Source organism: Folsomia candida, unplaced genomic scaffold, assembly GCF_002217175.1.
Source record: "Folsomia candida strain VU population unplaced genomic scaffold, ASM221717v1 Fcan01_Sc002, whole genome shotgun sequence".
In the NCBI taxonomy this organism is placed as follows: Eukaryota; Metazoa; Arthropoda; class Collembola; order Entomobryomorpha; family Isotomidae; genus Folsomia; species Folsomia candida.
Window position 1 is genome coordinate 784,060 of NW_019091194.1, and position 16,436 is coordinate 800,495.

Consider the following 16,436-nt stretch of genomic DNA (forward strand, 5'->3'; position numbering starts at 1 on the left):
ATATTCCGCCAGAGATTAGGTGGTGGAGTGGGCCACTCAAAAACAGCAACACAAAAGAACTCGAGTAGTAGTAAAATAAATAAATAAATAATTATTATTTAACGGTTAACGATTAATGGTGTTATTATTTAATAGACATTTAAATGTGTGTGTGTAACAGGTAGAAATTAGGTGACGTTGTAGTAATTGTGTTTGTGACATTGTTTTAAAGGACAGTCGTGTAAATTTTATTGGGAAAATTGTCGAACATTTTATACTTCCTGATAACCCGCTGCTATTTTTATTTTAATGTTTGTGATTAACGTGGAAGAAGTAGTAATTAACCACCATCAATGTTCCTGCTACGTTTGTTCCTCCTATTTTAGCAGCAGCGTCACTTTTGCGGCGAATTTGCTCCGGTAATTAACCTAAATATTTAGTCTAGAAGAATCTAGACGATGAAAGGATCGTTTTTAATGTCTTTAATATGTCTGCAGCACCCCTGTTACCCTGTGTAATGATGGAATTGGACCCTGCGTACTTTTTTGAACGGGACGACACCAATTTCACCACCGCAATCAATAACGAGAATCGAAATCCTAAAATACAGACGAGACGATTGTCTGATTATTCAATAATTCTTGCACCGAAACCAATCCCACCACCGTCGAGGCGTGAAGATCGTCAGGCCGCGCGGTGTCGCAAATCAGGTCTTTAATATGATGTTTAATATGTCTTTTATATCAGGTTTTTTATATCTGTTAATTAATATGCAGGAATGGTGCCTGGTGCGATTCGAAAATATTTACTACAGAAGAAGAAGCATGAAGAGGAAGAGGAAGAAGATGACGACCCCACAACTTCCGACATAGACGGAGACGATGATGCCGATGAGGGGAACAATGGTCAACAAGTTGTCCTCGGGGAAGAGCAGATCGTCCGACGGTACAGTGATGATGACGATAATGATGAAGAAGATGGTAACGGCAACGAAGACGAAGATGATGATGGAATTCAAGTTGTTGGAGTCTTTAATAACCATCATCACCATTATAATAACGTGCTCGGGGAGGTCAATGGTGGTGGTGGGCATGGTACTGATTTTAATTTCGGGTCGAGTTAAATGAAATCACCAATATTCAATTTATTGATAGCATTAATTTAATTTAATTTAATTTCAGTTCTGCAAGCAAACGGATTTCCACAAGATTACGAATCCGGGAGTAGCGACCAAGAAGACAATAACAATAAGAATAAGCGAACCTACTCTTCTTCATTTGGTCTTAGTCCCGACACTACGACGCCAGAAGTGAACATTGCCTCGACCAGTTCGATTGTGAGAATGTCTCCCCATTTAGAAATCCATTCTTCTCCTGTCATTATCGAGGTGGAGCAGAGCCCCGCCGAGAAACGGATGAGACTGGAGAGGACGCCAAGAAAAGGAGGAGGATGTACGAGTGACAGCAGTTCCGGACATGGAGGTGGAGTTGGACGCAAATCGGCGTCAGCCGCTTCGAGCGATGTTGAAGGAAAGGGACCTAAACAACCGTTTTGTCGACAAGTTCTACAAGATCCACCTGTTGTTATATTTAAGCAGGTAATACAATTATTTATGTAAATATCTGCTAATTAATGATATCTCGTTTAACCAATTTGATGTATATTTTATTATAGGCACCTTTGGATCCCGACTTGGAAAAGAAAGTCCGGAAAAATGCCTGGAAAGATATTATCACTAAATTTGAGATAAATTTGAATAACAAACTAGTTCCTCAACCCCAACATGTTGGCGACCTGATTAAAAAAGCTATTCTGGGTCTTGGAACTCGAGTTGCAAAAGATATCCCTACCTTGGCTATGGATTTTTTTCAAACTCTTGTTCAAAAATACCCCGTTAGTGGTGGGGACGAAACTACACAGTACTATTCTTGCACATTCACACAGGTACTCATTTTATGGTATTAATTAAAATATGGAATATTTTTTTCTAATTATTATTCTCTTCCTTCTAGACATCTTCCGATATGTGCTCAATGTCAGAATTTCTGTTTGACGTGTTAAATCGTGTACAAGCAGATGCTCAAGCTCGCGTGCAATCCAAACCATTCCCTTTTTTCAAAGTATTAACGAAAATGGTGGTTCAGCAGTATAAGGATTATGGAGCTTCTCAAGTGAAGTTAAGAAGACCATTTTTCGTCCAATTCTTAGAGGTTTGTATCCACCCAGTTAATCATGATGCAGTCTGTATCTGCTGTTGAAATTTGTAATATAATGTTAATTAGTTGGATAATGGTGTACAGGAGCAAGATCGAATCCTCTCGTATAATTTGTACTGCAAGAAATTAGTACACTTCACCTTCCTATTGAAAGATTATCCTGAAGAGTTTAAAACCGTCATGGTAAGTTTTTTTGATTCGATTTTGACATAAAATAATAATAATTGACAACTCGGATAATTTATTTCTTGCAGCGGTGGGTTGGCCTGCTCGCGTACCACTTAAAGAAACATGGACCACTAGATGACGAATTCAGAGCTCTTGTCAATGATTTTGCAGACACATTATCGCGTAAGGATTTTAAAGCATTAAGTGTTGAGTTTTGTGCAATTTTCAATGTTTTTTTATTCGCTAGGGCCAGAACATTCCTCTAGCACGAGCCAAATTGTGCAAGCCGTTTGCGATTATACACTCGGAGCTGCAGTCAGCTTCAAAATATTAACGAATCGGATAAAATTCGAGTCTGTTAAGGACAACTCGATGAGGCCTTTTGATGATGATATTGCCATGTACTTGGTGAGTTACTAATTGTACCGATTATCCTGAAAAATGATTTTAATCATTTTTCAAAGTTATTTAAAAATAACTTTTAACAACTTATCTCTATTTGTAGCGATCTCTTTCTAAATCTGATCTGATAACCGGTCTGAACCTGAAGGAAAGGAGGCATTCCAACGAATACCCCACCATACCAATTTCCTCCCTTGTCAATGTGAACGGCAGGAAATCTGAAACTGTTGCTGTTAACTTGAAGGGAGAATCTTATCTGCACAAACTGTGCAAGAAAGTGAGTCATGACTCCAAGGACAGCTCGAGCCTCACGTTAGCTCAACAACTCAAGCAGCAAAGATTCTCAACGGTCAACCCCACCGATAATTTTGGCAATACTGTAAGGATTATATGATCAATCAAATCACGCATGAGCTAAACAAAAATTCAATACAATGCATTTGTTTCAGCCGCTACACGATGCCATCGCTCATGGGAGGTTTGATGCTGTGACAAAATTTTATGAGTTTTGTACGCATGGTGAGTAGTGAAATTTTGTGGAGTTTTACTGAAATTTGAGGATGGGATATACATTTTAAAATTATGTGGTATATAGTAAATCTTCCTGAAGAGCTGCGAGTAAATTTACTGGCTCAGAATGAAGTTGGGGACACTCCATTTCATTTAGCTGCAGTCTCACATGACCAAAGTGAGCAAATGTCTAAATTACTGTGCTACATGGCTGATAATCTGCAGGTTAGTATGGATTTCGACAATTGTACAATTGCATAATCGCCAAAATTGTCCTGCTAAATAAAAAGTTACAAGCTACAATTTAAATGTGCAGGTAAAAGAGGAAGCGCTAAAGGTGTTAAACCATCAAGGAAAAATGCCGTACGAGCTGGCATTCAATGGTAATGCCCGAACCCTCCTAAAACCGCAAGTTCTCACCGAATGGTGGTGGCAACTCGGAGATGTTTCTGTTCATCCCAGCTACCGAATCGAGCTACAGTCATTGGACACGAAGAAACTTATCTTGTTCTGGTCCGAGTTTTCGAATGAAGAAAATTGATACGCCGTTTGAGACGAGGGGTTGGAGAAAGTATAGCAAAAAAAGTACAAGTGGATGAATTTCGACGAATTTTGAATGACATTTAGAGTCGGCCTTCGTTTTAATTTTAAACTGACTAAGTTCTTAGCAACTTTATTTTCTTGGATGTGTTTTAATTTAGGATAAAATCTACCAGTGCTGCATAGTGTTCAATAACCTTAACTATCAAATTATGTACGTTCCTACTTACCCTTTATATTAATTTGATTTTATTGATTTACTTTATTATGACTATTTCACATTCAAACTTGATTACTACGATAATCCCGATAGCTTTACCATATGGTTAACGTTTACGTATTAGCTTTAATATCACGACAGGATAAAAGTATTGTTAGATTAGTAGGTAAAAAGTTTCTAAATATATGAATATCATGCTTCTCTGCTTTGCTGTAGAACGGCAAAAAGTTGTTATATTATGAAAGAAAGAGCAATATACATACATAGGATCTAAAAATACTTAACAAATATGAAATGATCATAATCGAATCGAACTCAACGATATCTAAATTATCCGGCTAAAAGTACATTATAATTTGACTAATTTAAATTTTCATGGTAGAAAGAAACTTGTCAAGATATGCTTTACATTATTACATGTATTATCATGAAAGAGAAGAACAGTCGCAATAAAAATTAGAGCCGTTTGTTCACCTTTTGCCAATCAACGAGCTACTTGTATGTGAAATTTAAGTAAGAGAGCCCAATTTCGTCTCTGTCCCAAATTAGTAGTCAAGCCTGCTTTTCTTGTGTATCCGGAAAAACTGCGTGGGACGAAAGTAATTGAATCAATCCCATCTCATCTTTGAGTCGTGTCGGTGCATTGTGAAATCTGTCAAAGTGACTGTGGAGTTTGAGATTGCGGAGGTGGAGGTGGAGAAAGTGGGGATCAAGTAAGTAAATACGTAAGTGGTTGGTTTGGTGTGGGATATTGGTTTCCTCCTTTGGGTGAAAGTAAGTCGTGGTCGGATACCCGGGAGAAAGTTGAAGTCGTTTTATTACTTACTTCGCAGCTGAATCTGTTTGTGAACAGATTCAGCAGGCAGGTGCACTACGAAGTAGACGAGTACGTGGTTTCAGTCAGTCGGTCAGTCATTCATTCGTTCATGACGCAGAAACGGAAGAGAAAGTCAGAAGGAGAAAGTTGTCTAATTTGTTAAACTTTTTTGAAAGAAAAAGTGCATCTGTTACCGTTACGTAAAGCATATGATCGATTTTCGGGAAATTTTGACCCATTACCTCCCTGGCGTGACCTATATTATCATTTTGACACGTGAGGAATAAAAGCGTTAGACCTCAAATTGATCACATGCTTTTTCTACAGTTCAATAAAAATCAATTAATAATCTAAAGAATTAATAAAATTACCTCAAATTACACTCTAACAAAATATGCACGGCGGTGGAGGTAAGAAAATCTCAACTACTTTCTTAATAATTACATATTATCTATTTACTTATGCATTTATCATATCTCATATCGTGCAAAATATGACACTTTGAGACAACAAATGAGCTAAATATACGTGTCTCATTTTGGTACAGACTAGATTCGCACAGAAAAAATTCAGCAGGACTAATTTTATAAAAATGAAACTCTCTCCGGAGACAAAAAACTATATCCAATCATCCTTTATTATGCAATTTGTCCAGTCTGACTATGTATAGATGAGTCTGCAATAGCCAATATATTCTTAATTAAGTCGCATGCAAATAAAATATTATAGCCTTTCTTTTCTCCCTCTTTGTCTCAATTGTCCTCTATTTTTGCGTGTCTCCCAACTCAAAATATCTCATTTATCCAACGAATTTGCAACACCATTTCGACTAAGAAGAACAATTAGTGCAAAAGCATATCCTGCTTGCCGAATGGAAACGAAATAGATAGCACAAATGTCAATCATTCCTCATCCTGTCCGTTACAAAAATGTTTGGTCGCTTTACTTACGTGTCTTTGTCCATATAAATCACGCCACCCTCAAAACTACGACTTATTTACACATGTAAATAAAAAATACATAGTCTGCCTGCGTTCCGTCCTGTCCTGTTATTTATCTAACTTTGCTGTTCTATATCCAACCACCATTCATTTTCATGGACAAATGTAAACACGCGTCCTTTGTTCCTCCTCCCACGTTGTATAAATATGTCACGATTTAATATTACGCTTTTTGACTCACTCACTCGCATGCCATGCATCATCGTGTATAAAGTTTTTGTACATACTTCCAATTACGTAATTTTCACTAGAAAAGACAACAACAAGACAACACGCCAGCAGTATTTCGACGCTGGTATTCGTATGCATATGACTTTTATGTATTATGTACATATGTACATCGTTGCCAATATATCAATGAGTGACGGCATCTGCAGACTTATTATACAGCGCATTTTTTGTCGGTATGTTATGTTTTTTTCCTATTTCTGCTAGTGGTACATGTGTTGTGGTGGGGTGTATGGAATCGCCAAACTTATTACTTTTTGGTCCACATATGTACGTGTACAATAATATATAATCTGCTTTAGGAGTCAGAATGTAATACGACGTGGATTGGATGGATTGATAGATGCATAGCTTTTTAGATGCATGCATACCAATCTCTAATAGAGTTAAAGTTTATGGTTAGAGTTGGAAAATAGCTTGGAGTTGGGGGTCGTTTGTTGCTAGTGAATCATATTTTACGTAATAATACTGGATTATTAGAGGCGGAAAATTGCTATGTTGTTGTGTTATACAGTGTGCAGGCAATTTAATTCATAATATAAGCGTCATCTCATCTGTTGGTGATGCATATTTAAAGTTATTTAGTGTGATTTACAACCCTCCGTAGTTTTGGATGACTCAAATTTTCAACTGGACACGGTTTGAGACAGATAAAGTGATTTTGTAGAAAAATCGATGTAATTTTTGTTATTTGGTGTAAACAATAAAGGAACAAAATTCTTAGACTTGGAGAAAAGTGTTTGTGCTAATAACTCAATTTGCAAAATAATAATATTTCTTTGTGGCGTTAGTGCGGTTACAAAAATTTGTTGCATTTTCTTCAAAGTTTCTTCTTCAGAATGACTGGTAAGTTAGTGCTATCTTTACCAATTAACCAATTACCAGCTAAACCCAATATTAGCCAAGGCGCAGCTTTTCATACGTTTTATCTATGCAAACATTGTCCAAGGTGGTAGTGGTGGAGGACAGGACAAACTGCACTAAAAACTCAGACTTGTATTGCATATTTACATACACAGAAAGTAGTCGACTAATAAAACCAAAAGTTCTTAATCGTGTCATCTAAACACGAGTGATGTGCAATGTGTTGGTTGGGATTTTTATTTTTGGTTACAAATCAATACTACACGTACGTCACGTCTGATTGGGATTATTGGACTATTGAACTGTATTCCATTCGGGCGTCTGTCCGTCTTTGTCTCACTTTTCCACAAAACTAGACTTCTTCCTTTTCTTCCTTCTACTCGTTTACACATATCTCGTTTGCCCCGTATTTAAGTAATAGGATCAAAGTGCATCAAATAAAGTTTGACACGGTGACAACAGAGTCATTGGGGATACACGTGGTCACACTTTTAAGCAGTGGCCGCGGAAGCATAGGGACAATGTCCCCACGGTTATTCGATGTCCCCATCATCTGCCCATCTTATACAAACCCCTCCCTCCCCCATCCTACATCGTCAATGTCCCCAGATGTCCCCACAGCTTCCGCGGCCACTGCTTTTAGGGACACTACCGCACCTTTCTTTCTGTTTGGGATGCATGCCATGCAGCGTGGCTTTTTGGCTTCTCATGGATCCAAAGTCCCTTAAAGTTTAACAAGCTTTGGTTTATTTCCATCATTCATTACATTATTTTCCTTTCAACCGGAAGGAAGAAACATTCGCTGAGAGCGTGGTGACTAAATTCTGTAACATAACACCAAACCAACCACTTAATCAGAAAACATGCAACACTGATTAGCGTTTGTGGGGTTCATGGTCCACTTCATGATATTTCATATACTATAAAGAGTACGAAGTCGAGGTCGAGGTCGGGTCGGAATAATATTTCATATGGATGAACTGAAAATGAAAATGAAACCAAAGAGTAAAATCATAAAGTCGTAAAAGAAATAGTTTTTTAAATGTATGGTCAAGACGAGATTAGAATTTTTGTAACGGTTCCAGACATCCAGACATTGTATGTGTAGTGTAAAAGAGTGGGAAACTATGATAAGAAGCTGTTGCGTTATCGGGATCACAAGGTTAAAAGATGTCTACAATTTTGAAGGGAAAGTTGAGAAATTTCTGATTTTTGTATAATTGTAAAGTTGAGACGCCGTTTATGCAATGGCAAAATTATGATATGTCATTTTGATTAAAATATTTAGATAATGTTTGTCGATAATCCAGGTTTCATTACAAGAACAGATCAGAAGGTTAAAAGATGTCAACAAATTTGAAGGGAAAGTTGAGAAATTTATGATTTTTTGAAAAGTTGAGACGCCGTTTATGAAATTTCAAAATTATATGAAATTTTGATTAAAATATTTTTAGATAATGATTGTTGACGATCCTGGTTTTATTAAAAGAACACGAGAAAACTTTATCAATTTCGACTCGTCTTCATTATCAGGCTAATTACAGACCTTGCCAGCTCGAAAGTAGTGGTAAGAGGGGAAACAAGTCAGTTTATAGAGGATTAAGATAAGCGAGGAGATGATGATCTCTACCACTTTATCATGCAATATGCACGCAGGGTGCACTCATTAAGTTTACCGATTGATCTCTGTCCTCTCGTTCTTGATCTGCCGGTCACTGGACTGGACTGGACTTGGACTTGTCCTCTCATTTGGTTCTTCTAATCCAGTCTGGAAATTGTGGGAGTACATCAAGTCGAGTGCACCCTTTATTTATTTCATTTTACTCTTTAAACGAAGCTTCTTCACATCCAATATTGATGTGTATATTCGTCCTCGCGAGTAAGTCAGTAGTCGGTCAGTTAGATAATCAGTTGTCGTGGTGGTGGTGATGATGGTTAGTGGTGAATTACTTATAAATTCATGAACATTTAGCTGAAAAGTCTCACTCTGTCAATTAATCCAATCCAATCCAATCCATGGACTTACTTTGGTAAATTTACCAAGTTGAAAATATATCAAGATATTGTTCAAACGTGTGAAAATATTGAAATTTGGGAAAATATTGAGGGTAAAATAATTGTGATAATAAAATCCCTGGTGAAAATTAAGTGATAATCTCCATACTGATTATTGATTTCTGGAAACGCCGGTAAGCATTTTTGGAGGATAATTTATATAATTGGAAGGAACACCGATTGACTGTACTGAATTACAATAGGTTAGGGTTAGGAAATTTTTGAAAGCAATTATCAGGATTTTTGAATTTTGTTTTGGGAAGTTTTTGGAAGTTTCTTCTTCACGGATTCTTCATGGATTAATTGCTGCAAATATTTTGCAATAATCTCGTCATCATGATCTCATCTACGTGCAATTGATCTTGTCTCAACTTATCCATCCACGTAATCTCTTTTCCAATCCTTCTTTATTATCTGGACCACGACCACTTTTACTTACTTATCACTCAAAAGCGATAAATAAGATGACGATGATTTATTCGTACTTTGATCTCTCATCGACGAAATCCAATCCCAATACGAATCAAAAACCAAACCTCTCTTCTCTTGAATAACGTGACATGTCATGAATGGCATAATTTTCAATGTATTCCGTTTGACTCAGATTTGTGCCGTCTCAAATCGGCCTAAATAAATCGTAATCATCAACTCTTTTCTGACCTGGGTGAAGATGATGATGATCGTACGATGCGATTATAAACAGTTTATGCATGATTTATATAAACCAAAGCCACGTCATTATTTGTGACCATTCATTTAAATTAATAATAATAATTTGGCCTTCAACCGGATGACGAGGTTTAGTTTAGTTTAAGCTTGGATAAATTTTGACACGTTTTCGTCCATCCGGCGACACGTGGTTTGAAAGAAGACAAATATGGAAATTCTTCTTGTAATCTTCCTTAATTAATGGCATGTCAATTAAGCTCAGCTCATGTTAACCTTTAGAATCTGGACTGGACACGCTTTCGAGATTAGTAATTCCCTTCAATTTGTTGTGATTTCTGTCCTAATTTTGCATGTGGCTGGACACGAACCAAGTAGTTTTGTGTGGTCAAATATCTAAATTGGTTGCAATTATTGATGCAATTAAACATAATTTCACAATTAATCCATAAATTCCCACAATGCATCATAAATTCTTGACCACGTCGTTGGGGTCGGGTCGAGTACGGACTAAAAAAAACTACTTGATAAGTATTGTGCAAGTTTACCTTGAATTTGAAATTGTTTCATAATCCAACTAAGTGTATATCATAGTTTATCAATGTTTATGTTAATAATAAATAATACCTTTTCATAATCCAATCTTTTTATGACGGATACTGCAATATTTAAGTGTTTTAAATGCGAAAGTGTTATAAAAATACCGCAATTAATCTACACAATTGTCAATAAATAACAATTATCTGTCCAGGTTTAAAGGTTGACTAGTATTTAGACGTGTAGGTGGGTGTGGGAAGGCACCGGAGGAATCGGGGTGAATAAATTTGCCGATAACCTCACCAAGCAGACAAGATAACCCCTTACATATTCTTCCCCTCTCTTGTCTGTGCTATCGTCACGTAATAATATACTAAAACCATGATAAGTCAAGTTAAGATAAGCATACCTAACCATGTTATAAATACGTTGCCACGTTGTATGCATATGTAAAATGAATGATAATTATTAAAATGGCATGGAAAACTAAACCACAAATCAGTTAACTTTAATGTCAGTCATTTTCTGACCGGTGGTGTCGGTCGCAGTGAGAAATTCGTCTGTACGATTACGAAAATCATCTCAATTTTTCCGTGCGTTGAATTTTAATTAATTAAGTAATTATTATACTTTAATTAATTAATTATTTACTTAATTAAATTAAATATTAATTAATTACAGATCGTCCCCCGTTACGATTTCTCCTCCCTGAAGAAAGTGACACGATGGGTTTTTCGGACACTTTGGTGGTCGTCTTACTGCGGGCGATTACCTTCATTTACGACGTTTTGACCCTTCCCATCTACACCATTGTGCAGTACCCGTGGCGAAAAGTGAGAGAGTGCAAGGAGTCAAAGGTAACTTAATTTTATGACAAATGTACAAGATTCAATGTCCAATATAGTTCAGTCCATTTGGGACAAAAGTCCATGGTCAATAATCATCAATCTGTCCATCACGCAGCAGCTCCTCAATTAATACTTAACTATCAGCCTGACTGATCAATTAAATATGTAATCTTGTTGATGCTGATTGCAAAAACGCAGCCAGCACAATAATAATTGCATAATAATAATATGTATATCCTGCTTACTCGACCTTGATAATCGCTTGTTTTGACATTGTTTATTTTATTTGGTGACACTTGAATCTTGTCCCACTAAACTTGTTAATATTTAAAATTTAAATATTAACTTTAGTGTTTAACGAGTTAATTACAGCGAAATTTTGTCATAATTCGACGTAGCGGGCGACAAGGTCACTCTTTTCGAAAAATAATAAAGAACAAAAACGTCTTATTTTTAAATTTTCTATAAGAAAAAAATCACCAGCAGGCTAATTTCAGAAATGGCTTTAGCATGTATTTCGAAGCTTAGACGGTTGGGAGACGCAAAGAAACTCTGATTTAAACGAATGAATTCGTGTCGTAGCGTCATGTGGTCAAATAATTTATTTGCTTATTTATAGGCCCAGGCCATCAGCCACGAGGGTGGCATCACATTCCGCAGCACGACCCCCATTTCCAAGATGCACGTGGAACTCGAAAAGCAAGGGATCGACACGATGGAGAAAGTGTTCAATTACGCCGTACGCAGAAATGGGTCGAAGCGTTGCTTAGGCTCGAGAGAACTGATCGACGAAGAAGACGAGGTTCAAAAGAATGGAAAAGTTTTCAAAAAATACGTTCTGGGTGAATACCTCTGGAAAACTTATAACGAGGTGGACCGACTTGCTTCCGGATTTAGTAAAGGCCTCCGCCAAATGGGGTTGGAGCCCAAGGGGAAAATTTGCATCTTTGCGGAAACAAGGGCGGAATGGTTGATCGCGGCGATTGGATGTTTCAAACAGAATATTACTTGTAGGAATTTATTATTATTTAGATTATGGCGGTGATGATGATAAGATAATTAATTAATTATGGTGCTTTAATTAATTTAGTGGTCACTCTGTACGCGACGCTCGGAGAGGACGCCGTAATTCACGGGCTGAACGAAACCGAGTGCGAATTTGTTCTCACGTCGCACGACTTGATGCCGAAATTTAGAGTGATTTTGGAAAATTCGAAGTCTGTGAAGCACCTGATTTATATGGAGGATCCTCTGAGAAAAACGGATGTTTCAAAGTTTCCGGAAAATGTGAAGATTCACGGGTTTTGCGATGTCATCGCGGCAGGGACGAAGTCTTCGATTGGTGAGAATTTAGTAGGATTAAGTATGAAACTAGTTATGCAGATTAAGTAATTATTATTGATTAATCAGGTGGGAGCCCCCCGTCCCCGGAGGATGTTGCCATTATCATGTACACGAGTGGAAGTACAGGGGCCCCGAAGGGGGTTTTGTTATCGCAGAGGAACGTGTCCATCGCCATGATGGCGTTCTCTGACGCGTTGGGACCCGTATATCCCGATGGTAAGTAATTTAATTTAACTACCAGCAATATTTAATAGTTAGCAATAATTAGTACTAATTAATTAATACACAGACATCTATTTGGGATACTTACCACTTGCACACGTCTTGGAATTGATGTGCGAGTCGATATCCTTCTTATCTGGCATTCCTATCGGATACTCGACGCCACTGGTAATTTTAATTTTTAAAATTTATGTAAGTTTGCAAATTCATTGCAATTTTGGATTTGTTTTTTGCAGACCATGACGGACCAATCTTCCAAAATTAAACGCGGCTGTAAAGGAGACACTTCTGTTCTCCGGTAAGAAAATAATTTAATTAATTATCCATTTACTACTTAATTTATACTATATTTATGTACTTTTGTGTATTTCCAGTCCGACCATAATGGCGTCTGTACCGCTCATCCTGGACCGAATTTACAAAGGGATTCAAGAAAAGGTCGGCGAGTCTGGAAAAATTGGACAAGCACTTTTCAAGTTCTTTTACGACTACAAACTCAAAGTATGTTCATTCATATCTTCAAAAAATGTAAAATCTCTTTGCACAATTAACATTTAATTATAATTAAATTAATAGTGGTACTACCGCGGATTTAACACACCACTCGTGAATCGACTCATATTTAAGAAATTGCGACAATTGATCGGAGGTCGGGTCAGAATTTTGGCATCGGGAGGTACGTAGAATAAATTATTTGTGCAAAATTTTGTGCAAAAGTGTGCAAAATTGTGATTTTTTATTACCTTTAGGAGCACCACTTGCCCCCGATACGCACGAATTTATCCGCAACTCCCTCTGCGTCCCTCTCCTCCAGGGCTACGGACTTACCGAGACAGCGGCTTGCGCCACAATTTCGCTCGGATCGGACATGTCGACAGGTAAAAAATTACAATATTTTCAGAAAATATTCTTCGGAAATTTCTCATCCTTAAAAACTTCATTATTTTTTAATTAGGCCGCGTCGGGGCGCCATTAGGCTGTTGTGACATCCGCCTAGTCAACTGGGACGAGGGCAACTACACCATAAAAGATCGCCCCTTCCCCCGAGGAGAAATTTTAATCGGTGGCGACAACGTGGCCCTCGGCTACTACAAACTTCCCGAAGCTACGGAAAAGGACTTTTTCGAAGAAGATGGCCGCCGATGGTTCCGTTCCGGCGACATTGCCGAAGTTCAGGAGGACGGCTGCTTCAAAATTATTGACAGGAAGAAGGATCTCGTAAAGTTGCAGGTTGGAGAGTACGTGTCGTTAGGAAAGGTCGAATCCGAACTTAAAACTTGCCCTTTGGTCGACAACATTTGCATTTATGGCGACGCCTCGAAACAGTTTTGTGTCGCGTTAATAGTTCCTGCGGTTAAGCATGTAAGTTTACTAAACCACAAAAAATTTTGGGAAATTTGATTTTTTGACAATCATTTTTTCACTTTTAGTTAACCATTCTTGCCACAAAATTGGGTAAAAGTGGGGACATGACGTTGGAAGAGATGTGCGCGGACGCCGGGTTGGCGAACGCCGTCTTAAAAGAGATCCAGATACATGGGACGAATTCGAAACTAGCCAAATTTGAAATTCCCGGTGCTGTCACGTTATGCAGTGACACGTGGCAGCCGGACAGTGGGCTGGTAACGGCAGCTTTTAAATTAAAAAGGAAAAATATTCAGGACCATTATCAATCAGATATTAATCGCATGTATGCTTAATTAAAGAGAAATTAACTAATTAATTTTTCAATTATACTAAATATTTGTTAAGCGCTGTTTGTTATTATCTATTTGTTGGGTTGTGTTTAGACTTTACTCGGTGGTAACTTGCGCCATAGTTAAATTATTATAAGACTTGGCGCAAGTTAGTAACGAGTGAAATATGAACGTAATACGTTTAGAAGTGTTAAGTAAGATGACTTTTATATGCATTATAAATAATTAAAAATTCCAATTAATTAATGGAACATTTAAGTAAATACGCATAGATATTTTGGATGTGATAAATACCTACATTAAATATTTAAAAATGTGTGTACCAATGATATCATCAGTCAATCAATCAACTAATCAACAATCAATCATTACAGTTACCGATGTTATTATTAATTCTAATTAATAATCTTCCTAATACCAGAAATTAAGAAACTTTTGTAACTCGTAAATTAAAATAGTAGAATTATGTATGAAATAGAGGTTTATTTTTTAATAAAAAATAGAGGTTATTAGTAGCCTTGTTATTTAGTCAGAAATAATTAATGGATGGGAAAATTGAGATTGGGTGAGACGACAACGATTGAGATTCTTTGTACTGGTGAGAAAAGTGAGAAAATAAACCAATAACTACGAAATTGCCAGATTTTTACCTCATTTAGCACATTTTTGACGAAACGAGTATATGTAAAATTCGTTTCAAGATGTATTCGCAAGCATTCCAAATTTATGTATGAATGCAATTTTACGATTTATGCACGTTGTCTCGTGATTCTATACATGCTTTATGCATTCATTTATCGATTTATACACCTTGCCTCATATCTTTTTGATAAGATTAATCACCGCTTCTTGGGTTTCCTGATACTTTTTGATATTTCATTTACGTGCAAGATTTCCAGTTACATGGGCGAATAAATATGTAAATAATAAAAACATGACCAAGTATAGTAATAATAATAATCTTGCTCTTTATCCAAGTCCAAATCCACCAGCCCCAATTTTTATAAAGGGCTAAAAACTTTACTGCAACGAGCAGTGGCCGCGGAAGCGTGGGGACATTAACTTTGTAGGTTGGGGGAGGCCGGGGTTTATATAAGATGGGCAGATGATGTGGACATCGAACAACCCTGGGGACATTGTTCCACTCTTCCGCGGCCACTGACAATGAGTGAGTACTTGACTCGTGAAAAATGACGCATCCATCCATTCCAGGAATATGTAAGAAGAAGATTACACTTTTTAATTGCCACGTAAGTAATCTTCTCCCATAAAAGAAGAACTGAGTTAACTGATTCACGACTGAGATATTCTACCTGAATATTTTCTGCAGACGGACAAGTTTCTTGATTCATGACCAACTCAACCAACCAACTATAAAACGGTTCCTGGTTTGGTTCGCATCCATCCCATCGTTTACTTGGCTTCGTGTCATAATGTGCATTGTTTAAGTTGAAAAGTGGTCATTACAGTTCACACCTCTTTGCCCCTTGTCCAGTCGAATTAATGATTGATTACCTGTCCATTTAAATACGTACTTTGACAATGTCGAAATCACAAAAATGTATGTATTTAGTGCAAAAATGCTCTGGTATAATTAAAGAAAAGTAAATGTCAGAGAATGCACCTCACTTAATTTACATATTTACCTTTGTAAATATAAATATTAGCTAATGCCACCAACAACAATTAAAGCTAAACCAATGCCAAAACTGAGCAGGTTATACATACATGAAAGTCAAGTCTTAAAACTGACAATATTTATTTCAACAATAGCCATAAGAACATATCTAATGCTTAGTTAGTTAGTTAGTGGTTAGGTTTAGTTTAGTGTGGTCTGGTTCATTTCATTTCATTTTATTCCATTTCATTGTTGCCTGTCTATCCACACACACAGAGATTTATCATTCTGACGACTGGTGCAGCCTCTAATTTACGTAGTATTTAATTTAAGTGCCTCCTTCTCCCAGGCTTACCTTACCTTAACTTTGCTTAACTCCTCTGGGTTAACATTGCCATTATTTTTATTAAGATGAAAAAGCCAACCACGTCCTGCAATGCATTTCAATTTTGCTCAAGAGTAGAGTAGACTTGGCATTGCATTGTTGCTGAGGGATTGCTTATG

The 16,436-nt window shown here is 37.1% G+C and overlaps 2 protein-coding genes and 1 long non-coding RNA gene across 8 annotated transcripts; 2 read left to right on the forward strand and 1 right to left on the reverse strand.

The window, feature by feature from the left end:
• The first annotated feature begins 21 nt into the window (after positions 1-21).
• LOC110844742 lies at positions 22-4,523 on the forward strand. 2 transcript variants are annotated; one of them, XM_022091020.2, is made up of 13 exons: positions 22-398; positions 477-689; positions 756-1,073; positions 1,161-1,576; positions 1,654-1,923; positions 1,992-2,189; positions 2,262-2,378; positions 2,450-2,546; positions 2,611-2,771; positions 2,869-3,144; positions 3,215-3,284; positions 3,361-3,500; positions 3,592-4,523. In XM_022091020.2, the coding sequence occupies exons 2-13, from the start codon at positions 497-499 to the stop codon at positions 3,814-3,816; spliced, it is 2,481 nt and encodes an 826-aa protein (XP_021946712.1). In that variant the 5' UTR covers positions 22-398; positions 477-496; the 3' UTR covers positions 3,817-4,523. The 2 variants fall into 2 exon arrangements, with proteins under 2 accessions (XP_021946712.1, XP_021946713.1); XM_022091021.2 differs by having other exon boundaries at positions 2,280-2,378.
• Positions 4,123-5,147, reverse strand: LOC118434461. Its single transcript, XR_004834041.1, has 2 exons — positions 5,047-5,147; positions 4,123-4,619 (listed from the first exon to the last, which is right to left on the reverse strand). It is a non-coding gene; the product is annotated as an uncharacterized LOC118434461 (long non-coding RNA).
• An 84-nt stretch (positions 5,148-5,231) lies between these two features.
• On the forward strand, positions 5,232-14,949 carry LOC110844484 (long-chain-fatty-acid--CoA ligase 4). Of its 5 annotated transcripts, none has more exons than XM_035848053.1 (12): positions 5,232-5,262; positions 10,885-11,060; positions 11,671-12,061; positions 12,142-12,393; positions 12,462-12,611; positions 12,685-12,785; positions 12,854-12,915; positions 12,992-13,118; positions 13,194-13,293; positions 13,367-13,495; positions 13,573-13,979; positions 14,048-14,949. In XM_035848053.1, the coding sequence occupies exons 1-12, from the start codon at positions 5,247-5,249 to the stop codon at positions 14,315-14,317; spliced, it is 2,181 nt and encodes a 726-aa protein (XP_035703946.1). In that variant the 5' UTR covers positions 5,232-5,246; the 3' UTR covers positions 14,318-14,949. The 5 variants fall into 5 exon arrangements, with proteins under 5 accessions (XP_035703946.1, XP_021946388.1, XP_021946390.1 ...); XM_022090696.2 differs by lacking the exon at positions 5,232-5,262 and adding an exon at positions 6,435-6,927; XM_022090698.2 differs by lacking the exon at positions 5,232-5,262 and adding an exon at positions 8,725-9,134.
• The last annotated feature ends 1,487 nt before the right edge of the window (positions 14,950-16,436 follow it).